This window comes from Tachysurus fulvidraco, chromosome 7 (genome assembly GCF_022655615.1).
Source record: "Tachysurus fulvidraco isolate hzauxx_2018 chromosome 7, HZAU_PFXX_2.0, whole genome shotgun sequence".
In the NCBI taxonomy this organism is placed as follows: domain Eukaryota; kingdom Metazoa; phylum Chordata; class Actinopteri; order Siluriformes; family Bagridae; genus Tachysurus; species Tachysurus fulvidraco.
The window spans coordinates 10,589,689-10,617,407 of record NC_062524.1 but is presented as its reverse complement, the minus strand read 5'-3'; the positions used below and the strand labels follow the sequence as shown (position 1 = coordinate 10,617,407).

The 27,719-nt window shown below is 37.1% G+C and overlaps 1 protein-coding gene across 4 annotated transcripts; it reads left to right on the top strand.

The window, feature by feature from the left end:
• The first annotated feature begins 2,095 nt into the window (after positions 1 to 2,095).
• Positions 2,096 to 24,417, top strand: si:dkey-240h12.4 (death-associated protein kinase 2). Of its 4 annotated transcripts, none has more exons than XM_027143981.2 (12): positions 2,096 to 2,252; positions 6,841 to 7,000; positions 8,283 to 8,504; positions 9,710 to 9,848; positions 10,119 to 10,248; positions 10,852 to 10,900; positions 11,380 to 11,406; positions 16,235 to 16,387; positions 17,096 to 17,141; positions 17,254 to 17,343; positions 22,833 to 22,919; positions 23,301 to 24,417. In XM_027143981.2, exons 2-12 carry the CDS (start codon positions 6,939 to 6,941, stop codon positions 23,379 to 23,381), a joined length of 1,086 nt encoding a protein of 361 aa, XP_026999782.1. In that variant the 5' UTR covers positions 2,096 to 2,252; positions 6,841 to 6,938; the 3' UTR covers positions 23,382 to 24,417. The 4 variants fall into 4 exon arrangements, with proteins under 4 accessions (XP_026999782.1, XP_026999783.1, XP_047672456.1 ...); XM_047816500.1 differs by lacking the exon at positions 2,096 to 2,252 and adding an exon at positions 5,098 to 5,240; XM_047816501.1 differs by lacking the exon at positions 2,096 to 2,252 and adding an exon at positions 7,745 to 7,792 and having other exon boundaries at positions 6,882 to 7,000.
• The last annotated feature ends 3,302 nt before the right edge of the window (positions 24,418 to 27,719 follow it).

The window sequence follows — 27,719 nt, the reverse complement described above, 5'->3', positions numbered from 1 at the left end:
AGTGCGACTGGGTAAACTCAAATCTAGCACCCGCACCGTCAGCACTGGCGCCCCCCAGGGCTGTGTTCTCTCCCCACTACTCTTCTCCCTGTACACAAATGACTGCACCTCTAATGACCCATCTGTCAAGCTCCTGAAGTTTGCAGACGACACCACACTGATCGGCCTCATCCAGGACGGTGACGAGTCTGCTTACAGACTGGAGGTTGAGCGGCTGGCTGTCTGGTGCAGCCTTAACAACCTGGAGCTGAATACGCTCAAGACAGTGGAGTTGATAGTGGACTTCAGGAGAAACCCCCCTGCTCTTCCCCCACTAACCATTATGGACAGCATTGTCACAGCAGTGGAGTCATTCAGATTCCTGGGAACCACAATCTCCCAGGACCTGAAGTGGGACATTCACATTGACTCCATTGTGAAAAAGGCTTAGCAGAGGTTGTACTTCCTTCATCAGCTGAAGAAGTTCAACCTGCCACAGGATTTGCTGAAACAGTTTTACACTGCCATGATCGAATCCATCCTCTGCACCTCAGTAACTGTTTGGTTCAGCTCAGCCACCAAATTCGATCTCAGAAGACTACAGAGGGTAGTCCGGACTGCTGAGCGAATCATTGGCACAACTCTCCCCACTCTCCAAGACCTGTACTCCTCCAGAGTGAGCAAAAGAGCAAAGAAAATCACTCAGGACGCCTCACATCCAGCACACTCCCTCTTTGAACTGTTACCATCTGGTCGGCCCTGTGCACCAGAACGACCAGACATAGGAACAGTTTCTTCCCTCAAGCAATCCATCTGATGAACAATTAACACCATGGAACACACAACTCCTAATATTTGCACTATGTATACCTCAATAGCACATTTCATACTTGCACTCTGTACATACATACATACATATTGTCTGTACTGTTTACTTCAACTGCACACTTCACAATTGCACATGTGTACATACAAATTGTATATATTGTATACTTATTTGCATATGTATATTTCATATGTTTATTTAAACTGCACATTTTCACACCTGTAAATGTGTACATACAATTTCTTCTATACTGCATATGACATCCTGTTACACTGTGGAGATTATGTTACTAAAACAAATTCCTCGCATCTCTAAACATGCCTGTCAATAAAGCTGATTCTGTTTCTGTTTATTTCAAACATTTTTTTTTAATCAGTACTAAATTGTACGCACTCTATTTGTCCACTAGATGGCGGGAAAACACTGTAAAAAGACACTACTACTGTCTCTGTTCCTGGATTAATTTTTCACTCAGCCACTCAGGACATTCAGAAATCTTCATTGATGCTTTATCGTGGTGATGTACAGTATGTTAGGAATTAAGCATATTAATTTCTCTTTATTGTGCAAGTTCCAAATTCTAGATGGGATTTATAGCCTTACAATTTAAGGCAATGAGAGACAAAACTGCTGCCTGAGTTAAATAAGTTAAATAAAAGGTGTTCAGTAGGAGCATTTTGTGAGTCCTGGGATAAACACAGGAAAGTCTTTATGACTTAAACTTATAACAGGTGCTAATGTTGGGCGAGGAGGTCTGGGGTGTAAAAGGTGCAAAGGTGTTCAATGTGGGATCTGTGCAGGTCACTTATGTTCTTAAGCAACACAAACTTGGCAACCTGTATCTTTATGATGCTTACTTTGTGTACATTGGGTTTTCATGCATGAACATGTTTGGGCCTCTTAGTTCCAGTGAATGGACCTTGTTATGCTGCAGCACATAAAGACAATCAATACGTTCTAGTATTTATAACATAAATAAAATAACATATTCTTGGCCATATTGTGTAAGAATTTTTTTTACTAATCACTAAGGTATGTAAAAGATCTTTATTTAAACCAATGCATAGTTAAAATGCTGGTATTATTTTGTAATGATAGTACAAATAAAATGTTTGAAAAAATTGAATTGAATAGAATTTAAAAAGAAAAGGAAAAAAAAAAGAAAAGAAATGCAACTATATTATACGGGATACTTCACTTTACCAATACGTGGTGCATTGTACTGTTAATGCATAGGGGAAGAAAACATTTCAGGTTTTAATATTTTTGTGTCTAAGCTCCTCCTGCAATGGACGTTAGTTACCTCGAAGTACGCGCACCCGGTCAGAACGCGCGTGCTCGTCTGACCAGGTCCTGTGCATAGATTCAAGTTAAAGCCTCAAATAAGGTGAATGGTTCTTCGTGAGGAAGGCAGAGATGAACCCAGAAGCGCCGTCAGACTTTACAGGTCAGTGTTTAGCTTTTGCATGAGTGACTTTATTCACAAAGGGATGTGGATGTTAGATTTATGTTACTGCAGTAACGCTCGAGCTACAGGCTACACGGAAATACGTGCTGGGCTACACTGTAGGCACTGATCACTGCGACTGGATATTTGATATCCTAGTTTACACCAAAAGAAATTCATCGAGATTCGGATACATTTTGAAAAGCAAGTTTGCAAATGCAAGCGCTCGCTACAATCCCCGTTTTTTTATTATTATTATTACTACCCTGTAATACACAGCTAAGGAATTACTCTAGTGGTGAATATAGTGTTTGTTCAGGTCCAGGTGAGTATAGATAAGAGTTTGTTTGGTTTTTCCCCCAGTGCTTTTTTCTGCAGTCACGCATCTCATACGTTTGAGTCGTGATCCGAACGTGCACGCAATTTCATATCCTCAGGAGCCATGAATTCTGCTCAGCATTGTAGCTACACTACACCTGGTGAACATTGCAATACACGCTGTTAAGTCTATAACAGTCCTGGATGGACCATGTAACATGCATTATAAGTCCTGCATGGTCCTGGAGGCACAATCTTTCATGCCACTTATCCTTAATGGCATTGCAGGTCAGAGTCAGACAACGGTGTTGGTACTAACTGGTTGGTAACTTGGTTGACTACTTTAATTAACAGTTGGCTAAATAATAAATGTGCACGAATACTCAGAGCAGATCATACGCAAGCATTTGCAGATGTTTACTTGAATAAAGAGCAGTAGTGAATGGAGTGCATGTGTATCAGTAATGATAAGACTTTATAAGCATAACAGAGTGACATAACACGCTTTGCCAGGGAAACCGTGATTTATATGAAAAATAAAATTGCTCTTGCTTTGGTTTCACTAAACAAAGCTTGAGAAGATGTTATGACCGAATCAGAGAGAACTACACAATTTGTTAGTTCTACAGTTTGACATTTCTACAGAAAATAGGATCTATTCAAAACTAATTATATCAAGGATGATTTAAGGGGTTGGGTGTGTTTTTTTAAATAAGAGACCGGGTTGAGTTACTTTTAGGATTGAATAAAAAAGTTGACAGGAATTCATGTGAACAATATTAATTTGGCCAAATAATAATACTACTACTAATAATCTTTAAAGGTGATGTGAAACACAGTATTGCTTTGCATCATTCTTTTGTTTGTTTTTCCCTTCCTGAAATGAAACGTAGAGCTCTGCCTACTTTTCCTTAAAAGGTAACCCATAAGCTGTAAAAGTTAACCCAGTAACTGCCTGTGCTTCTTCACTACTTCAGATTCACCTTCAATGAGCAGAACCTTTGTTATAAACCGTTTACAAAGCATATTTACAGAAATATTTCAATTCTTTTAATCAGTTTATCTCTCATGACCAAGCCAGGGGTAACGGTGGTGAGAAAACGGAACCAGCAACAATATAACAACAATATAACAATATAATAATAATAATAATAATAATAATAATAATAATAATAATAATAATAAATAATAATAATAATAGTAATAATAATAATAATAATAATAACAATAAGAAGAAGAAGAATGTTATATGTATAACACCTTTAATGTTTAAAATTCAAAGTGACTCACATGTCAAAACATAAAAAAGTAAAAGTGTAAATTTAGAATAAAATAATAATAGTTAAAGGTAGGGTCTTCTATTTTTGAAAGCCAATGTTGACATTTGAAATCACCAAAACAAACACGTCCCGTTGGCCGAATATTCACAGATTAGAATTTCCTGAGTCAATAACTCCTGAGCTAAACGCTGTTACTAGCTGTACAGTTGTAACTGCCTCTCTACATTACTACGATAGAAAAGAGGTGCTATTTGTGTATTAACAGCGTTTAGCCCTGGAGTTATTGACTCAGGAAACTTGAATCTGTGAATACACGGCCAACTTCCTGCTCCTTCAGTTCTCTCCAGTGCTGGAAAGCTGATCCTATATTAACACGGGTCCTTCTTCTTGCCTTATCGTAAGCCTTTCTTCACTTTCTTTCTTTGTTTGTATCCTCCATGTCAATGTTAAAACCGCTTTCTGCTAATGTCACACATTGCACTGAACACTCTCTTCGACGCATATTGACAAGACCTGCCCCTTTTTGCTCATTGGCTACACGTTTGTTTTGTTTTTTGTTTCGTATTCGGCCCGACTCAGTTTTCTGAAGCATTTCTCAAAAATCAGAGACCCCACCTTTAATGATGATAATTCTAATAATAATAAAGAAAATAATAACAACTACGAGTTATTATTAAACTATGGATCAAATCAATTTTTAAAGATATCTTAATATCTTTAATAGATAATTTTTAAAGATGTCTTTATATGTTTTTTAAAAACATGAATATTTTTGAATAATATTTAAAGATTTTTGGGGCATAAAAGCCTACAGCTGCTTCATGATTTAGGTTTGGGATCAGGAATGTTCTCATCCTGGTATCTGGTAAATGAGGAATAATAGAAAGGTTTAGAACACTTTCCTTTATCAGATGTACATGAAATGCATAGACAGTACACACCAGGCCTGGCTCTAAAGATAACAAAATTAACCAGTATGCAAAATGTGTTATGCAAAGCATTTTGGGATGTTTAGACCATTTACAGTATTTTCTGCAACTACAATATTTTCAGCAACTACAGCTGACTGAGTTAGAAGCTCTTCACATGTCTACTGTAAACACATGATGTTTTTGTAGCCTTGACATTCTGTTGAAGCAACAATAATGTCATGTTCACACTGTTCACCACAGTGCAGTTAGAGTAGGTGGAAGTTGGCTAAGCTTCAGCATTTCTGTCCGTCAGCAGTGTGATGGTGATTGTCCTCTCTGGTCTAGGGCTCAAGAGTGACTGCTTCTGATTGAATGAAGTTTATTGTTATGTTTTGTGATTGACTTCCTGCGATGAGACTGAAGGAAGCCAGTGGGAGGAGGATAGGGGCCATTATCAGGAAAAGACTAAACTCCTGATGGTATGCAGTAGAGATAAGGCAATTGTATCTACTGTATGTGAGTGTGTGTGACTCTGATGATCAGTTTATCCTGTCGTTCTGTCTGTCTCTCTGTCTGTTTGTCTTTCTGTCTTTTTGTTTATCTGTCTGTCTGTCTGTCTGTCTGTAGAAATAGGATCCTCCAACCTGATGTCTCTCTCTTTGTTTGTCCATCTCTACCTGTCTGTCTTTCTGTGTCTAACTGAATGCCTAGAGAAATAGGATAATCTAACTGGATGTATCTATAGGCTGTCTGTCTGTCTTTCTTTAGCAACAAGGTCACCTATCTACCTACCTACCTACCTACCTACCTACCTACCTACCTACCTACCTATCTATCTATCTATCTATCTATCTATCTATCTATCTATCTATCTATCTATCTATCTATCTATCTATCTATCAGTATTTATGGCCACCTGCACTGTGTATTTGCCACCTGCACTGTCGTCGATCTTCTTGTGTTCTTAAAGGAACAGTTCAGACAGAAGCTTCTCCGTTACCTTGAATGTAGTCTAACGTATGTTTAGTGTCCAGTTTGCTACATTAGTTTTGTACTGGTTGTGATGCTCATTTTGCTAACAAGATCACTAGCTGCCAGTTTAGCATACCATTAACAACTGCGTAAGCAGGTTATTACATATTTTTAAGTAGTATCAGTAAACTACTTCAATCTAACGCCCGCTGCTAGTTTTATTCTTATTCGTATTTAATATTTAACCAGTAATCCTACATAATTTAATCTATTAAGATATTACCCATTAGCCTGTAAGCTTTGAGGTGAGCATGTAAATAATGTATATAAAAGTTTTCAAACTTATTTGAAGTTGTGTATGGAATTACTTGCATCAGCTAAAAAAGAGCTGACATCGTTTACCTACTGTACTCGTTTCTCTTTCGCTAAACCTGTCTTTAATTATTTACTGTCGCTCACTCTCTCTTTTTAACTCACTGAATTTGGACACCTGGTCATGACAGTACACCTTAAAATGTTTCTCTTTTGTGATTTATTTGATTTAGTGAAAGCTTTTTGAAGATTTGTTCATTTAGGGGGCTAGTTAATTCAAGAAAATACTAGCTGTGGCTCGTTAAATAATATAATACACCACTTAGATAGATAGATAGATAGATAGATAGATAGATAGATAGATAGATAGATAGATAGATAGATAGATAACCCTCTGCTAACATTCTTATTTTGTTCTCTTTCAGTCACTGATGTTTTTACTTCTCATAATGAAATCATTGAAAAAATAACAGAATGACAGAAGTGTGCTAGTATGTGAAAAATGGATGTTACGTAATCATCAGTAAACATTCTCTGTGCTACATGGGAAACTGTAACAACATTGGCACAGCTACAAAAGAATATGACCTGCTTGTGCGATTGCAATGACTTGCAGGACTACTTCTTTGTATGTTTCCTTTTCTAGAAGATTCGAAAATGAGTGATATGTCATGACCATGACTGCTTTGTGTCGTGAAAAGTAAACATATGTGAACATAAAATGGTCTAAACAGGTTGTTACTCCTGAGGTAATTTACATTATAATAAAGAACAAATCCATTCTCTCTTATTCAGATTGAACATTCCAGAGATCACATCAAGAACAATGCTGTATTCGACATTGTGACTCTACAACATCAACAACAAAATAAAAAACAGTGAGAAGAAGCATCATGGCGCATTTTAAACTGGATAATGTTGAGGATTTATATGAAATCAGACAGGTACTGGGCAGGTAAGGATTTTATATATTAACTGATTATACAGTGATACACCTGTCATACATTGATAGAAGTTTTCTGTAAAATAGAGAAAAGTATTTCACATCAACATACACCATGAGTCTAATTTTGATCTGTAAATTTTCCATACTATTTTTATATATTTTTATTTTAATATTTATAATGATAAGATGGCCAGGCTGGTGTGAGCTGACAAGAAGTCTGTGGTAACTCTGTGGTAACGTGATCAGAAAAGCATGTTTTTGCAATCTTACTTATATGGTATTAAGCCTGAATCATTAGACAGTTATAAAGCACTTTATTACTAACACTACACTAATACTGGGTAGAGTCAGCTTCGATTCTTCATGGCATGTAGATTCAGCTCCATGTTGAATTCCTGCAGATAGTTAATCTCTCATCCAATCACATTGCAAAGGTGATCTACTGGATTCAGATTCAGTTACTGGGAAAAAAACACTGAAGAACGCTGAACTTATTATCATGTTCATGAAACCAGCTTGAGACGAATTTTGTGCATTAACGTCCTTATAGTAGCCACTAGAAGATGGTAAATTGTGCCATGAAGGTGTGCACATGGTGAGCAGCGATACTCAAATACTCTGTGGCATTCAGGTGATGATTGATTAGTATTAAAAGTCCCAAAGTGTGAAAAGGATACACCTGCCACAGGCAGATTGGGTCCATGGATTCATGCTGTTCGAGAAAATACTGACCCTTCCATCTGTGTGTCTCAGCATAAATCCAGATTCATAATTTTTCCTGTCTTCAGCAGTCCAGTATTGGTGAGTGTTTGCCCACTGCAGCTTCAGTTTTATGTTCTTGCCTGACAGAAGTCTAAAAATCCCTAAAAATCTCTTTTTTTCCCCTGCTACAGTTATAAAGGTAACTACTTTCTGTACTTTCTATGCAGGAACTATTTTCTGTAGATAAAACACATAGCACGGCATGCAGACTAAAACATGCACGCACTCATTGGGAAGAAAGAAGATATGTGATCATTTTAGTGTAGTGCTTTTCAGATGAACAAATACATACATGACATCACTAATGCACCTGAGACCTATTGGCAGATAATTACCCACAAAAGAAAATGGGGTAAAGAAATAAAAGCCACACCAGGCACAAAGAGACCACATAACCATGTAAGGAGGTGTATTATTAATGGAACAAAAGCCCTTGATAGAATTTTTGTCTTTTTGCTTTGTATGAGTTGTATAATGTGTAGAACAGGTTTGAGCTCAACTCGCTTATGTTCTGTTCTTGCTGCACCAGTGGTCATTTCGGGCAAGTGCGTGAGGTGTGTGAGCGGGCTACCGGGATTGTGTGGGCAGGGAAGTTTCTGAAGCTGCGGCGCGGTGCAGGGAGCCGCCTGGGCCTGGAGAGGGCGAGCGTGGAGAAAGAGGTGGAGATCCTTCAGAGCCTCCAACACCAGAACATCATGGCCCTCCGTGATGTGTTCGAGAGCAAGGCAGAGGTGGTCCTCATCGTAGAGCTGTATGTTTGTATGTGTGTGTGTGTGTGTGTGTGTGTGTGTGTGTGTGTTGAGGCATATACAGTATGTACTGTAGATGTACAGGTCCTAACCCTAAAAACGGTGATGTCTGGGGTAATATTATGATGACAAAACCACTTAATGCAGTGCAGGATGGGGAATTAATGGGGGATAAACAGAATGGGTTTTAGTTCAGAATTTTAATAAAGAATATAAATATTAAACTAAAAATAATGCAACGATAATCAAATTTAACTACTTATAGCTGCATCCAAAATGGATATACTGTAAATGCAAATCCAAACTGTATCATGGTTTCTGTGCAGGGCTTTTGCTGTTGTTTATTTGTTTGTTTGTTTGTTTGCTTATTTAGAAAGATTGTCAGCTTTAGACTAAGTACAGTACAGTATGTACATTAAAGTTTTTAATATGTAATATTTTTAAAAGAACAACTGCCAAGTTTCAGTAAAATTCCCACTACAACACAAACACAACTCAAAAAACCTGCCCATGGTCCGACATTGGATAAGTAGATGCATTTTGGAGCAAGCACTGATGTTCGCAGAGGCTTGTGGTCTTTTTCAATCAGAAAGTGATTGGCCCCATTAATCACTGCTTGCACCGGTATAAATATCTGTATTTGTCTATTCTCAATTTAACACGTTACTTCAAAATATTGTTTTTATGTTAATATTATGTTACATCCTGGGTATTCAACGTAGAAGAGCAAGTACAGGAAGTAAAGCTTCTCTGCAGGCAGGAAAATTTTTTTTATAGTAGGTATTGAAAATCTTATAATCTGATTCAGCTGAAAAAGCAATAAAATATAATGTAAAATAATGTAATATAAGACAATAAAATATAATGTAAAATAATGTAATATAAGAGAATAGAATATAATGTAAAATAATGTAATATAAGACAATAGAATATAATGTAAAATAATGTAATATAAGACAATAGAATATAATGTAAAATAATGTAATATAAGACAATAGAATATAATGTAAAAATAAAATTACAAATTGTATGCATCTGCTATATTTTATGTGCTTTTTCAATCATATAACTAACAAGACTCCTTCTGGTTACTTTGATGTAATCTGAACTTCTGCATATTATTAACTCTATCTTTAAACTTATTTTACAGAAATTCAAGAATCACAGAGTGAAAAAAGGAAATGGTTTATTTTTATTTTATTCTTAGTATTCAAGGCGGTGAGTTGTTTGACTTCATTGCTGAGAAGGAGAGCTTGACCGAGACGGACGCGATCAAGTTCCTGAAGCAGATTCTAGAGGGGGTTAACTACATGCACAGCAAACACGTGGGCCACTTTGACTTAAAGGTGCTTTGTCTTAGAGTTACAGTTTCTATTCTTATTGATATATAGTTTTATTATAAAGAAGCTTCCATGTGTTGTATTTTACTTTATGCTTTTACTTTATCAAATGCTGTGGATTAGACATGGCTTGACCTGAATATGCTATGTTATTTGTTTTTGGTGCTACATTAGGATTTTGAGAGTCATTAAATGCATTTAGCTTAAAATAAACAATGCTTTGAGATGTTTTTTAGATTATTCCTGCATCACTGTTTTGCTTTTGTCCTCCCTCAGCCTGAGAACATCATGATGTCAGATAAGCAGGTCCCCAATCCTAATATTAAGATCATTGATTTTGGAATGGCCCACTGCTTTCTACAAGGAGTGGAGTATAAGAGCACGGGTGGAACCCCACAGTATATTGGTAAGACAGACATTCTTGTGTTAATTGTGCTTAATTTGAGTGAACATATAGTAAAAATACTTAGCATGGGGGTATTCAGGTCAGACAGTCTCCATGGAGACGAGAGAAAGTTCAGGAAGTCACATGAACAGGGTGAGAAATAAGTGGACAGAAACAGGAAGAGAAAAATGGGACGGGCTTTTCAGTTACATTTCAGATGGAAATGTATATATGTTCATCCGTAAAGAAAAAAATATATATACATATAGGAGGTGTATTAATAGGAATGGGTGGATGGAGTGATGGATGGACTGATGGATGGAGTGACGAATGGATATCTTTGAAATCAATTAGCTGTTAAATATGTTAATCTTTGCTGCTGATCTTTTGAAGTTCAGAAAAAAAAGGAACCTGAGCTGTCGTTTCTTTATTCATTATCCAGAGTTGATGGTTTTACAGAGGTGATGTGATATGAAACAGTGCGGGCCAGTATATTATTCAGCATAAGTCGCTGTGGATTCTCTCAGATTCAGTGAGAGAATGGTGTGTACCGTGTACTGTGTAAACAGTGTGTAACGTGACTTTTCTGCATTTCATTCAGTTTCTTTCTTTTTCTGCTTTTAGCCCCGGAGATCATCAACTTCGAACCTCTCAGCACAGCAGCAGATATGTGGTGTGTACATGTACATACATGCACAGTCTCTCACAAACACACACAAACACACACACACACACACACACACACACACACACACACACACACACACACACACACACAGTGTGTCAAAGTGCCTCAGGGTAAATTTTTGACAAGTTGAATCCTGGCCACTTCTGCACAAAAATGTGCGCACTTTTCATATAGACCCTCACACTTTGTATGCAGTTAAAAGCATTTTTTGTGTAACAACTATCTATAATCTTTGTGTTTATTTCTTGGCACATAGCAGAGGTGTAGCATGTTCAGAGTTTTTAATTTGGAAAGGGTTTGTTAGCTATGGTTATGATGGTATGCAGAAGCTGTAAGCAGCCTGTATCTGATGTATAACATCTGGTTCTCATTTTTAATCCTGTTTCTGTTTAACCGTCATACCTGTTTCGAAACTGGGGTGTGAGAAGTGAAAGAATGTTCTCCCCTCTGTTTCTTTTCTTCAGGAGTATTGGTGTTATCACCTACATTCTGTAAGTACTTATTTTTCTCATCTGAGTCATGCTTTTGAAAATACCCACAGGCCTATTTGAGTTCCTCAACACAATAAAAAAATCTTTATACACGTTATGAAATATGATGTTTGGGAAATGTTTGGAAAAACATTTCAGTAAACATTAAGCACTGCTCATAAACAGAGTTCTTGACAACTAAATATAATACACATTTTATTATCAGTAGCAAAAATAACATGAACTTGTACTCAAAAATTAAAAATGATTAAAAATCGTATTAAAAATTGTACTCAAAAATATTCAGGTATTCAAACACACCAAAAGTTCAGGGCCGGCATTCATAAATATTCTCCTAAGAGCTCCTAATTTAGCTTAAACATTTCTAACTAGGAATCTTATCTTGAGAGTGATTCAGGACCGATCTCAGCAGCTCTGAGCATGGAAAATACAACAACTTTAATCTTTAATAGGAGGCGGGGCTTAAAACTGTTACTAGGTATGACACATTCTTGTGATCGTTTGGCTAATAAAAAAGGAGCGTTTTTAAAATCTGGCCTATTATAAGCCATCGCTTTGTTTCTGTGTTAAGATATTTAAATCTATATCGTGTAGGGATTATGTTCATAACCGATCATATTAGTCATCTGTACGTTATAAATGTAATAATAAGTTTAAGTGTAAATGTAAGCGTAAATGTAAATGTAAATGTAAATTTAAGTGTAAATGTAAGCATCTCCGACACAACGCAGAAATATCAAATTATGTCTGCTTCTATGCCACTTAGCGAAATGCTAAAATCTTTGAAACAGTGCGTAAATGCCATTTATATGTATATGTGTCTATACATTTCTTCTCCCTCTTCACCTTCCTTTCGGCCATTTTCTTCTCTGATAAAGAATCTCTTAATCCTCTTAAAAGTCCTCCTCGTCCTCCTCACTACTCCTAACACTTTTTTACCTTATATGGGTTAAGATGCTTTTTAAATAACTTTTACCTTTACTATGATCTTCTCTTTCATCTTAAGGGGAAACGCCCACATTTCTAAGAATTATTTTTTTAGAATTTTCTCACTACGAGAAACTCTTTGCACTAAGAATTTTCATGAATGCGGGTGTTTGATGTTTCATGGAAGACAGGAATATCACTGGTCCTACACAGGGAGTTGAGCTCAGTAAATAGTGGCAAGACTTCACAAGAGTTGATTTCTAACAGGCAGATGAATGCTTAATGCATTCAAGAAGAAGTTACAACTTGTAATTCCTCACCTGAATGCCACTGACAATTAGGGCTGGGCAATATAGTCAAAAATATTATCACTAAAATTTTATTCATATTGTTTGATATCGAAATTCATTTCATACCGTTAATGCGAAAATAAATTTGTTCCACATGTTTCTTAGACCCCAAAAATTAAATTAAACTTATCTTCTTGTTGATATAAACTTCCCATGCTAAGATAACTTTTATTCTGAAGTGGAAGAAGCATAACAAAAACTCAGTCTAAAAGCCATAACATTTACGTCACAATGTAATGAGATCAGTGCTGATTTTCCACTGTTTTTAAGTTGGAGCATGAGTTTAATTATAAAATACAAAATGATTACTTCTTTTTTTAACTCCTCTCACATGGAGTAATCATTGAAACAGTGCATACAAGTGACTGCTTCACTTTTTGACTACACTTTTTGAGGGTTGTTTATGCATTTGGATTATGCAGTGGAGTGCAGACTTTTGGATCCTTGTATTCTCAATAAGATGATTGTCAAGTAAAGAAGAAATCTGTTGTGGAAAAAAAACACAGTTCTTTGGCATGGTGGTTAGTATGTTTGGTTCATACCCCTTAGGTTGGAGGTTGAATTCCTGTCTCTGCCCTGCACTCTTACATATAAAAATGACAGGAAATTGGCAGGTTTTCACAGAAATTGCACAGAAGAACTATTTTGTTCTGTGGGCAGTGGTAGAACAGTCTTTAATATGTTGGGCCACTGACTAGAAGTTTGTGAGTTTAAATCCCATCACCGTCAAACGGCCAGTACTGATCTCTGGAACAAGACCCTCAGTTGTATAAATAGATTAATTATTTGGATCTGCTAAATACTATAAATGTGTGTAAGTGTATATTATATCCTGTGAACATCGGCTAAGTCTTGAAAAATGCTCAAAAACCTTATCAAAATCGTGGAGATATTTTTTCAATATAGTATCAATATAGATTTACCACTCAGCCCTATCCAAATCACACCTCAACCTAAAATTTCAATCTATCTACTTGGGTAGTCTTGACTTCCTCATATTATAGAGTGATATTATGTAGAGTTTAAGTGACGTGACATACGGCTAAGTACGTTGACCCATACTCAGAATTTGTTCTCTGCGTTTAACCCATCCAAAGTGCACACACACAGCAGTGAACACACACACACACACACACTGTGAACACACATCCGGAGCAGTGGGCAGCCATTTATGCTGCGGCGCCCGGGGAGCAGTTGGGGCGTTCGGGCACCTCGGTTGTGGCCGGCCCGAGACTCGAATCCACAACCTTAGGGTTAGGAGTCAGACTCTCTAACCAAGCCACAACTTCCCCAGGAAGTTTAATGTTTCTCTTGAGCCAAGACACTAGTTAAAACTATACTAGTTGCTGTTTGGAGAAGGTAATGATCAACATTACATTATTACAAACATTAACCTACTAACTTGTTGCTAAGTGAATTGCTATTGTTGTTGCTGTGCTGTAATTTCAGTCCAAACTGTTGCATGAACGTTTAAACTTTTCTCTTGTACAACAGAACACTGTAAAAGTGTGAGGTAGACAATGACATTAGTACAAACTGAGATTGTCACATGTAGTACAAAGCATCAAAGCACAACTAGAGAAATAAAGAAGTGAATCTCAAGCAGGTGATCAGCAGTTCAGCTCTCTAAGCAAGGTGACCTCTTGTGGTTGGTGGCAGACGTGCAGGTAGTCACTAAAATAGCCTGAAATATCCCTTGATATAGTCGTGTTGACACTTTATTTTATATTTCTGGAAAGGTAGGTTTTACTGAACTCAAATGTGTTTTGTTTTGTACCTGCCCTGTTTAGAAGAGTGACATCAGAGCTGTAACAGAGCTCAGCTTGTAGATATATGTGTGAATGTATGTTTTTGTCAATCTAATAGCAGCCTAACTAATTATTAGCTACTGGTGTGTTTACTTTTTGCTTCTGCCTCAATCTGAAGTTAGGCTTTCACATTTTAAAATCTGATTTCTTCTATAAGTGAAAAGGGCTAAAAGTCACTTTGGCTAAAGGTCTTCATTGTCTCTTCACTTGACTGAGCTATTTTCATGCCAACATTATGGAAATAACTTCTGATTAGTTCTGTTGGTTCTGTTTTCTTGTCATTCTTAATCTCTTTTATTAGGTAAAAAGTTAAGCATTTTAATACCCAGTAACTGATTGCAAACTTAAACCATTAGGCACTTTATGTTAGGGGAAGTAATTATAAAAAACTTGATTGGCTAGTAAAGTTTTAGACATCATTAGCCACACAGAATATTTTTACACTTGTTTTGTAAAGATGTATTTACGTCTTTTTAAAATAGTCATTTTAATGTATATTATTGGCAGAAAAGCTAGTGGTGTAGTGACATCTGATGTTTTTTTTTTTCTATTATGTTGCACATCTTGTTCCGTCATTTTGAAGCCAGTGGGTTTTTTTTTTTTAACAGATCTTTGGTCACTTCTGGGAATTGTATTTAAGGTTTAAAATGCTTTTAATACTTGTGTTTAATTTTGAAGATTATCTTAATAACAAACATAAGAATCATATACTTTTGATCACAGAAATTATTTTCTCGAACAATCCCAAAGCCAATGGAATAATCCCACTTATTTTTTATTGAGGAAACCAGAGTGATGCTATCTTTCGGGCTGTGCTACAAAAATACGTCATCCCTGCAGCATTCTTTATTTCTTTTTTATTTTTTTTATTTTGAAAAGTCTTTTTATTGAAAACAAACATAAGTCAAATAATAATACAGAATCCCAGTTTGCTTTTACATAAAAATGGAGTAAAGTAAAAGAATTGCAACAATAATAATAATAAAAATAATAGAAAGGAAGCAGAAATCCGGCAAAACCTGAAGGCCTATGAAATATGAGCTCAAGCTTAATAAAAAACGTTGTATCCTTAAGCCATTGTGAGTGAGAAGGTGGGATGGAGGACTTCCACTGAAGAAGATGATGACTTCTAGCCAGCAATGATGTAAAGCTAATAACTTCCTTTTGCATTGAGTTTAACTGAGATGCTTTATCTGGAAGTCCAAATATAGCAATCAATGGGCAGGGTTGCAAATGTACTCCCAGAATAGTGGACGTTGTTATGTAATGGACCTAAAGAAGAAGCAGTTACAAACTTGAAACATTTCTTAAACAATTATTTTTTCTAAGTAGGAGACATTTCTTTTCCCTATCACTTCAGCTTATATGGCAATCTTGTCAAATTATTTCTAACTATTGATGCAGATATATTGCAGTATACCATGTACCTGACACATGATGGATGGAGGAATTCATTCAGAGTTTGTGTGTGAAAGGATACAGTAACATTACAGTATTACACATGAATTTCTTATCAATATGAAGTATAAAACATGATTCATCATGTTTAAATAATGTGTAATAAATAATGATGCACTGTAAGTATTAGTTAATGTACACTTAATATCTTAAATGAATGTCTACATTAAGATGTTATGTGTTTCCTTTTCTTTAAAGATAGCTATTTAAACACATTGCGGTTGATAGAAAATGTGCATACTCTGAATATCTTTCTGAGATTAAAGTAAGCTTTTATGCTTTCAGGCTGAGCGGTCTTTCTCCGTTCCAAGGCGACACAAACGAAGAGACGCTGAAGAACATTGTGGACATGAAGTACGAGTTTGAGCCACACTACTTCAGCCAGACCAGCTCTATGGCCAAAGACTTTATCCAGAAACTACTTGTCAAAGAGCAGAGGTAACACATTTGAGCTAGAAAATATTAGAGGCGTAACAGAGCTTATCTGACAGAAGCTGCATTTTATCCTTCACATCTTCTCTTAAAGAAATGTTCAGCTACAAAATCTCTCTCGGGATTTTAATGATTTTAATGTTCACGGAACAAATATTCATGGACGATCCTGTCACTTTTTAATACGTGAGTCAGAATCCAAATTCAGATATCACACAATATTACATTATAAAAAGGTCTAAATGCTACATAAAACAATATAAAACATAAATAATTTATGAGGAAAAAAGTTAGATTTTTACCTTATATTCCCCCTTAGTGTGGCACAGTGAGCAGTTTTTGGTGGTTTAATGGTAGAATTTCAGTCCTTAGATTGTGGTTTGTTGATATGGTTTGGGAGTTTCCTCTCTATACTCTATATTCTGATTCCCTCCACAGTCCAAAGACATGTTTTGTAGGCTGATGTTTTGTAGGTCATCTCTAAATTCTTTGTAGTGTGTGTGTGTGTGTGTGTGTGTGTTTGTGTGCGTGTGTGTGTGAGTGAGTTTGTGCTGTGATGGATTGATCTTCTGCCCCGGGTCTCTTGGTATAGACTCCAGGTTTTCTGTGACCCTGTGTAGAATAAGTAATATAGAAACTAAACAAATTATTGCATTGTTGTTAATTATCTTTCATTTCCATATTTTTTTGTGTGTGTATGTATTTATAACACAGTGAGAGAATGACTGCTGAGGAATGCCTGATTCACCCCTGGATTAAAGTAAGCCTTTAAAAAAGCCCCCCTTAACAACCCTCTTTCAAATTTAAATGTATGAGAGAATAATCTTGCCAGGTGTATAGATAAAGTGTTTTCAACTTGACTTCTGTTTTAGCCTCTCACTAGGACGCAGTTGGCAAAGAGAAATCGCTCTTCCATCAACATAAAGAACTTCAGGATGTTTAATGCTAAGAGAAAGTGGAAGGTGGGTCATGTTTGCTCTTAGCTCTGAATCACCACACATTCAATAGCACCACTGCTACTTAAGCAAACATTGGCCGGCGACGGTGCACGCTCAGATTTTGAGACTTCCGATGTTGCACACACATGTTTCTGTCTCCCTGATGCGATGATCTTTTTCTCATACCTAATAGCAGGATTGAGGTGTGTTCATTATGTTGGCTTTGTAGAAGCCAACATTCTGTTTTCCTATTTAAGCTTAGACAAAAATTTATAAATAGTAACTGCTCCTAGGGCTTTCGAGCCACATGCACCAAATTCGGATATGTCGTCGACCCTGGTCTGAGGTTTGTTGTTGTTACTTTTCTAAGTGATCCGAGTACCAGTACTTCTGGTACCAGGTCTCAAATTGGCCTTTTTTCCCATAGACTCCCATTATAAACTTTGGAGGTTTATAACTTGGCAAGCTTTCGAACTATCTACACCAAACTCGGGCCAGCTCCTTTAGGGTGATACTCTGAACAAAGTTTTAAATTGGTGTACTGACTGGCCTTTCGGTTGTGCCGCAGCCCCGCCCCCAAAATATGCAAAATCAAAACTTTTTACAACATGGACATGTGACATATCAGAACACTCAGAACAATGAGGGGAACTTCCTCACGGGTATTCTGATGATGTCACGTGATGTCACGTGAAAATTAAATATTTGCACAACATGGTCTTGTTACATTTACAGAATTTAGCAGACACCCTTATCCAGAGTGACTTACAACTGAGCATTAAAGGGCCTTGCTCAGGGGCCCAGCAGTGGCAGCTTGGTGGACCTGGGGTTCAAACCCATGACCTTCCGATCAGTAGCGCAACACCTTAACCACTGAGCTACCACATCCCCCACTTGTGACATATCAAACCACTCCTCACGTGTATTCTGGTCATGTCACGTGACGTCACATGAAAAAAAATAATTAGCACAACATGGACATATCAAAACACTCAGCCCAATGTGGGGAACTTCCTCAAGAGTATTCGGATGAGGCCACATTCTCGTCTCCACTTACCTCCAAATGTTTTGGCACCCTAGCTTTCTGTCTGCTTGCTTCCAAAAGTAACACTGACCCTTATGTCCACTCACCTCCAAAAAGCACCGGCCTTTGCGAATACTTGCATCGTCAAAGCCAACATCAAAGTTTGTCGTGACGAACTTTACAAATCTAGTTATCTATTTGTTGTTAAACTCTACAGCCTGCAGTTTGTTATCTATATTTTGCAATTACAGAAATGAACTCAAAGTCTGATGCATCCTCTGCAATATTTATAATAATAAATAATATAAGTTTCATTAAAAAAAATTTTTTAAATACAACAGATTTAACATTTGTTACAGATCATCACAGCACACATTCAGCCAAAGCTCTCTTCCACTCACAAGCATCAAATTTGAGTGCAGCTCTCACAGAAAGTCATCACATATGTGTCTTCACTGGTAGTTTAGAAAAAAGATGCTTTTGTGCTTCAAATTTCATCAGTTGAAATTTTTGGCTGCAATATTCATAAAAAAATCTGCAAAATTCTGGAGGGATTCAGTTACATATTATACATGTATCAGTAGTGTTGCAAAAAAAAATCACCGTGTGATGATAAGATACAATATTGGCCTTTTGTTCTGTATTTTGTATTTATATATATATCTTTAACCTGCCGAATCATCAAGTTTGAAATACTTTTCCTGACTAAAAGTTTTGAATTATAAATTATAACAAATTCATATTAAGTAAGATTAAGGATAACCCAACTATTTGAATAACTACATCAAAACAATGCCTTGTATTTTTGTTTTGTCACATTGCAACTCTCAGTTTTAAATTTATTTTTATATTCAGATTTTATTGATCTGGTTTCTTTTCTGAACTTGAATTCTGTTTAAAAAGAAAAACAAAAAATCTGGTCCAATTCATTTTTCATAATCAAAATTTGGCAAATTGATTCAAATTGATCTCAATCATACTGATATGGCATCATATTTCTAGTATTTCAGTCCAAATCTACCTACACTTATCCCGAGCTCTTCAGTGAGTGACTATTCGCATGCTGTATCAGCTCAAGTGTGACCAACAGAGACATCTACTGCCCATGTGTATGAGCACAACATCATGTAAACATTGCTTAATATGCGCAGTGAATAAGAGCTATAAAATAGTTTGTTCAACACACAAGATTTATAGCAGTGGGTCTCTGAGGCATAGACAGTGTTTTTGTATTTTTTTTATTTATATATATTTTCTGGAACCAACATCTTACATTTATCAGTTTTTATATTTAGATTATGGTAGCTTAGTGGTTAGCATGTTTGCATTGCACCTTTTTTGTTGGGGTTTGATTCCGTGTGTGTGCTTGCATGTTCTCCCTGTGCTTTGGGTATTTTCTCTGGGTTTTCCAGTTTTCTCTCTCACTCCAAAGATACACATGTGGACAAAATTGTTGGTACCCTTCGGTCAATGAAAGAAAAACTCCCAACAGTCACAGAAAAAACTTTAATCTGACAAAAGTAATAATATATAAAAATTCTATGAATGTTAACCAATGAAAGTCAGACATTTTCAACCATGCTTCAACGGAATTATTTAAAAAAATAAACTCATGGAACAGGCCTAGACAAAAATGATGGTACCCCTAAAAAAGACTGAAAATAATGTGACCAATGGGACATGTTAATTCAAGATGTGTCCACTAATTAGCATCGCAGGTGTCTACAATCTTGTAATCAGAAAGTGGGCCTGTATATAGGGCTCCAGGTAGTCACTGTGTTGTCTGGTGACATGGTGTGTACCACACTCAACATGGACCAGAGGAAGCGAAGGAAAGAGTTGTCTCAGGAGATTATAAAGAAAATTATAGACAAGGATTATAAAGGTAAAGGCTATAAGACCATCTCCAACCAGCTAGATGTTCCTGTGACTACAGTTGCACATATTATTCAGAAATTTAAATCCAGGGGACTGTAGTCAACCTCCCTGGACGTGGGCGCATGAGGAAAATTGATGACAAGTCAAAGAGACGGATAATCTGAATGGTAAAAAGAGCCCAGAAAGACTTCTAAAGAGATCCAAGGTGAACTTCATGCTCAAGGAACATCAGTGTCAGATCACACCATCTGTCGTTGTGTGAGCCAAAGTGGACTACGTAGGAGATGACCAAGGAGGACACATCATAAAAAAGCTAGACTGGAATATGCCAAACTACATGTTGACAAGCCACAAAGCTTCTGGGAGAATGTCCTATGGACAGATGAGACAAAAATGGAACTTTTTGCCAAGGCACATCAGCTCTATGTTCACAGACGGAAAAATGAAGCATATCAAGAAAAGAACACTGTCCCTAATGTGAAACATGAAGGAGGCTATGTTATGTTCTGGGGCTGTTTTGCTGCATCTGGCACCGGGTGTCTTGAATCTGTGCAGGGAACAATGAAATCTGAAGACTATCAAAGGATTCTAGAGATAAATGTGCTGGCCAGTGTCAGAAAGCTTGGTCTCAGTCGCAGGTCATGGGTCTTGCAACAGGACAATGACCCAAAACACAGCTAAAAACACCCAAGAATGGCTAAGAGGAAAACATGAAGGTGAAAGTGACGTGACATATGGCTAAGTATGACCCATACTCAGAATTCATTCTCTGCATTTGACCCATCCAAAGTGCGCACACACAGCAGTGAACACACACACACCCGGAGCAGTGGGCAGCCATTTATGCTGCGGCGCCCGGGGAGCAGTTGCGGGGGGTTCGGTGCCTTGCTCAAGGGCACCTCAGTCGTGGCTGGCCCGAGACTCAAACCCACAACCTAAGGATTACGAGTCAGACTCTCTAACCATTATTCCATGACTTGCCCCATTGGACTATTCTAAAGTGGCCTTCTATGAGCCCTGACCTCAATCCCATTGAGCATCTTTGGAAGGAGCTGAAACATGCCGTCTGGAAAAGACACCCTTCAAACCGGAAACAACTGGAGCAGTTTGCTCATGAGGAGTGGGCCAAAATACCTTCTGAGAGGTGCAGAAGTCTCATTGACAGTTACAGGAATCGTCTGATTGCAGTGATTGCCTCAAAAGGTTGTGCAACAAAATATTAAGTTAGGGGTACCATAATTTTGTCTAGGCCTGTTCTAAGAGTTGTTTTTTTTTTTAAATAATTCCCTTAAAGCATGGTTGAAAAGCAATGTCTAAAGTAAAAAAATGTAATGTCCGCAACACTTAACTCCCATATTTATTAATTTGTTAAAAAGCTGACTTTTTTCGGTGGTCTTTTGTGCATATGTGGAGTGGTGTTTTCATGTTGTTTTTGAGCTTGTAGGTACAGTATGTGTGGAGCTGTTTCTTCCATTGCAGTGTTTTTTCATTGTATTGTTTTTCTATGAATGTGTTCTTTTAATTGAGTAAAGGGTGAGGTTACTAGGCCTGTTTTAGACCAAATCAAACTAGTTGAAATCACAGGGTGGGTCAGTTGATTGCAAAGCTTATATATCCCCTTTTTAACAAATGTGTTCCATTTGCCTGAAGAAGACCCAGCAGGGTCGAAACGTTGCTTTTGCTTTTTAACAAATTAATAAATATGGGAGTTAAAACAGTGTTGCGGACTTCAATTTTTTTTTTTTACTTTAGCAGTTTTTGTCCTGCACCTGCCAGAAGGTGGGATGTGCACACAATTACTTATTTAACAAATGAAAAGCAATGTCTGACTTTCATTGGTTAACATTCGTAGAAGTTTTATTTATTACTTTTGTCAGATTAAAGTTTTTTCTGTGACCATTGTAAGTTGTTCTTTCATTGCACGAAGGGTACCAACAATTGTCCACGTGTGTGTTGTAGGCTGATTGGCATCTCTGAATTTTTGTGTGTCGAGTTGTTCTCCTGTCTAATGTGTCCCCTGTCTCCTGGGATAGACACTGTGACCCTGTGAGAGAAAAACATGGTGTCTGTGGAAAATGGATGGATTATATTTAGGTTTCTAAGCACCAAAGTTACCTCAGGTCTAAAATGTTCTATCTATGCAAAATTCTGAACCTTGGATGTTTCCCAAAACTATTATCTGTACTGTGAGTGGAATTTTTGTAGTCTTTCCTTAAGTCCCTTTCCCCTAGTACCCTTGGTGTCTTATTGCTTCTTTCACTAATGCTGTCCTCATGCTGGCTTTAACATTTGATGGCTCTACATATCAAATTCTTAATGCACACTTGTGATGAGAGTGAGAGATTTTGGTCCAAATCTGCAAAAAGCTTGCTGTAATTTTAAAAAATTTACATGCAAGCGCTTCATATCAGAGTTTGCTGTCTTTGCATTAATTCCTGTGATAGAGGATTAAATTAAAGAGAAAACTAGGTACTAGAGCTAATTCATAAGTCATTGCGATAAGAATGCATATATCTGAATATGGTTTTGTTCAGAAGTCTGCAAGATATGAGTTGTGCACATTTGGCTCTGTTTATGTGTATGTAATTGTGATTATTGCATTATTTTGTAGATGTCCTATAACATGGTGTCAGCCTGCAATCGCCTGTGCAAGCTCAAGCTGGTGTGTAAGAGCAGTGCCTTGGAAAATCAAGATCTGGTAAGATATTAACACAAGCGCTGAATTTAAAATAGCCAGAGGTGGGAAATAATAAAATACACTGACTCTGCAGCTGTTTGTGTGTACAGCATGATGTCCTGCATCAAAAAATGGTAATGAGCTTAATCATTCAAGATTAAACATTAAATATCAAAATCAGACATAAAGATTAGATGTCAAATGGGCAGTGGTGGCTCAAGTGGTTAAGGCTCTGCGTTGTTGATCAGAAGTTCAGGGTTTAAGCACCAGTTCTTCCAAGCTGCCACTGTAGATAGATAGGTATGTAGGTAGGTAGATGGATATCTAGATAGATAGATAGATAGATAGATAGATGTCTCTCTTTCTGTCTATTTCATGTTTGTATTTTTCCTGTTTGTTTAGAGAGATTGTGAAAGCGACCAGGAAGGCACAGAGACAAAAACCTCCTCTCTCTTGCGCCGCCGTCTCAGCAACAGTTCCTAAAGCGGAGAAGTGACAAAGAAATCATCTGCATTGCATTAATGAAAGCAGGTGGATGGTTTCTTGGTAATGGTCTATGCTGAGAAACAAAGTTTTTGGACCAAATGAATTTTGCAACTTACCCACAATGTTTCCTGCTGCGGCCGTAAAGTTCCGTAAAACTGGGCCAAACCCACAACATTTTCAAAACTAATATGCAAAACTTGTTCCCTGACAGATACCTCTGAAAAACTAAACGTTGATGACTTAGTTGGTACAAGTTACAGCCCTAAATATGAAACATGAGCTGTGCTAACTTTTAATACAACCTTCTGAACTTACCATTGCCTGGTTCCTTTGGGAAACAGCATCTTAAGTGCGATTACACAACTGTAGTAACTCTAGTGAAGGTTGTTAGAATCCTTAGAGAGAAGGAACCAACATCGTTGCAGACTTTAAGAGTTTTCTGAGCTGACACAATTTCCGTATCCAACACAGCAAATTAAGGTGTTATAAACTTTAAACAGCAGCACAACACAAAATATTTAATCCATCACAGTGTTTACTCTTTTTGTGTTTAAATAGACTCTGTATTAATATGCCTCAATAGCCAGCCAGTTAGCATGCTAGTTCATTGGGCATTCTGACTTGTAAAAATGGCTGCTAGTTATTTAAATGGCTAGCTAGCTAACAAGCAAGTGTGTATTTCTTTTGTACATAGTTTAAAGGAAATATAAACATTTATGTTAACTACACAAAAAGTCACTGATGCTGCCAAAACAGGTTGTGTTCATATTGTATATTTTGCTCTCACTCCGCTCTCTGGGCTGCAGGCGTTCACTTATGTGACGTTTCCAAGTCCTGAGTAAAGTCAACAACGGCATTTTGTAAGCTGAGTCAGAGTGGATATGAATTGTTTAGATACTGGAACTTGTGGTAATGAAGCATCAAGCTGTGATATGTCAAAGGGATTTAGGAACATTTACTTGATAATATGCCTTGAGAAATGGGTGGAGTCTTAATTTGTGTGCCTTAAACTTACATAAAATATGACTGCTGATTTCTGGCTGGTGAATCTTTTATCACACCCAAACATCATAGTTCTCTCTCTCTCTCTCTCTCTCTCTCTCTCTCTCTCTCTCTCTCTCTCTCTCTCTCTCTCTCTCTCTCTCTCTCTCATACTCACACACCCACACACACGCGCGCACACACACATTTAAAAGGATGTGTGTTTGACTCCAAGCCAGTTCCAGCTGAGGAGTATCACACTGTGTGTATTTATGCATTCTTATCTTGTCAGTCGTGGAATGCTGTAATTGATTTGTTTTTATGCTGAGACTACCAGAAAGTTCAATAGCAAATTGGGAGCAGGACATAACTGAGGTTCATGCTTTACATTTCTATATCGTAGGTAAAACTCACACCTACTGTAATGGAAATAGGTGCAGTTTCAGGTTCATGACAAACCAACATCACTGTTTTCATTATTTCACTAACAACAATAAAAATGTTACACAGATTAGAATCAATAGAATATTTTTGTAAAATCAATTCAGTGTACGAAAGAGTACATACACATTTAGGGCTTTTAGCAGACACCCTTACCCAGAGTGACTTAAATGTTTATTTAAAATTATACAACCGAGCAACTGAAGGTTAAGGGCCTTGCTCAGGGGTCCAACCTTTGTGGACCTGGTTTTCGGGCTACACTTTACAGTAGACAACTTTGCTATGCTTATAGCCTCCTGGTGGTCCGCATGGCTTCAATTCCTGGTAATAGATCTAATCCAGCCACTGAAGAGATAACTCTCAGCTTCTTTCCCAATCCCATGGTAAAAAAAAGAGGGTTTCATCGGTAAGGGCATCTATCTTAAAAAACCTGTGCCAAATCTAATATGCATGCTACATGATCTGCTGTGGCAACCCTGAACAGGGAGCAGCCGAAAGAAAGAAAAAAAATGCTGCATGCTTGTAGGAGAAACCAAAGGAGGATCAGTTTCCTGACAGGGAAAAGGGAGTGTTTTTTTTAGTGTGCAGGAGCTGAATGCAAGTGCTATTACCAACAAGATGGTGTCGTAATGAAGTGCAGAATTTGACTAAGTGGAGACTGACCCTGATGTACTGATATATCAATGTCAGTAGGTTTACCATTGGGATAAATCATGGCAGCATTAAACAGCCAACTGACTTGGCCTTCATTAAGTGTGCTATATCCAGAGGTTCTCAAATCCTCAGCTGTTTCTCTGTTTTGTAGAGTGCCACCATAGTGCCATCTGCTGTCTAAAGAATGGTGAGTAGCCATTGAGTAAACCCACTAGTTGCAGCCTATCAAGACCTGTTCTGAAGCCTCTGTGTGACCTTGGTATGCAGACTCTGGTGTATTTGATGTGAGGAATTTGGTTTTGTGACTACGTGGAGGACATAGCAGGGTCTTTAGCACACGGTCATGATCTTGGCGTTCTAGCTTTCCTCAATAATTTGTACTTGACAAGGAAATAAGCAAACAGGAAATGAGCACACTTCTGTACTGCACAAGGAAACTTTCTTGCTGGTCATTCATGCAGTTGTAGAACCAGAGTAAATAATCTTCCATTTTCAGTATAATGAGAAGATGATAATTAATTAGCTGACGATGTGATATTTATAACAGAAAAAACTTGGTAGAATTTGAATGCACAATAAAGTTATACTGCCATGTTGAAGTACTGCCACAGCAACGCATGGTCTAAAAGTTCATCTTCACAGACGTTAGTGATTTATGAAACACTAAAGCTGCATTCCAAATGACATTCTACATCCTATGCACTTACATCATGCTAGTGTCTTGTGTATGAATGCTAAAAGGTTAGAGTTATATCAAATGAATCGCTAACGGGTCTTTACTAACTGGAAGTATAAGTCAGTGTGAACTCATTACTCACACTATTTACACTACAAAATGGTTAGAATAGTGAATAGGTAGAGGTATGTGATCTGGGATGCACCTTAACATTTTTCATAACAAAATTAACACTGATAGATCAAACATGTCATAGTGAAAAGTCATAAAGTAATATCAGGTCAGATAAAGTGAGTAAGTCCCAAAGCTTGAAAAATATAGTTTTTAAGGTGTGTTTTGAATCAATTTGCACACTTAATAAGTCGAAACTTTTAATGTTTCCTCCCTTATGTGTCACAAATGCCATTATACCATTGAATAGATTTGTGAGATTGTTGTCTTTGTTATGAGAATTAGAGAAAAGATTAATAAAGAAAAGTCTTCCGTTTTGAAAAGTAACCAACTCGTTATATTCAGGACCACTTCTGCTTAAAAATATATAATTATTTTTGCACGGTTGTAAAGTTTATTATTTTCCTAATATATATTTTCTGGCTGTATAACAAAATGTAATTATCCGTTATCTCACTGTTGTAGAGCTGTGTTTTAGCAAAATGATAATAAACTAATGTACCATAATACTGTATACTGTAATATATTGTCAACATTTATTAAGTTTTTAATGACACATTACTGACAATGAATAACTGGAGCTGTAATTTAAAGCTGTTACATTACCTACATTGATTTTCTTTAGCAGTATTGAATTGTCCAATGTGAGTGTATTGTGTAGTTTTGGATTTCATACCCTTATTTTTTATTTTTATTCTTAACTTTATGATCCTTCTGAGGAGAAAATTAAGTGCATGCATATTTTTATTACTGTAAGACGTTCTCAGATTTGTATTGTTTGACACTGTGGAATAATAATAATAATAATAATAATAATAATAATAATAATAATAATAATAATAATAATAATAGACAGCACGGTGGCTTAGAGGTTAGCACATTTGCCTCACACCTCCAGGGTTGGGGGGTTCGATTCCCGCCTCCGCCTTGTGTGTGTGGAGTTTGCATGTTCTCCCGGTGCCTCAGGGGTTTCCCCCGGGTACTCCGGTTTCCTCCCCCGGTCCAAAGACATGCATGGTAGGTTGATTGGCATCTCTGGAAAATTGTCCGTAGTGTGTGATTGCATGAGTGAACGAGAGTGTGTGTGCCCTGTGATGGGTTGGCACTCCGTCCAGGGCGTATCCTGCCTTGATGCCCCATGACGCCTGAGATAGGCACAGGCTCCCCCGGTGACCCGAGAATTCGGATAAGCGGTAGAAAATGAATGAATTAATAATAATAATAATAATAATAATAATACTGTCTGCGATAATAGCAGATTTCTCAAGACTACATCACTTCACTCACTTCGCTTGATACATACATACAAATACATACACGATTGTTTTGTAATATAGAATTCTATTTATTCATACATATTGTACATTGCATCTAAATTATTTCAAACACCTTTATTATGCACAAAGTTTGTA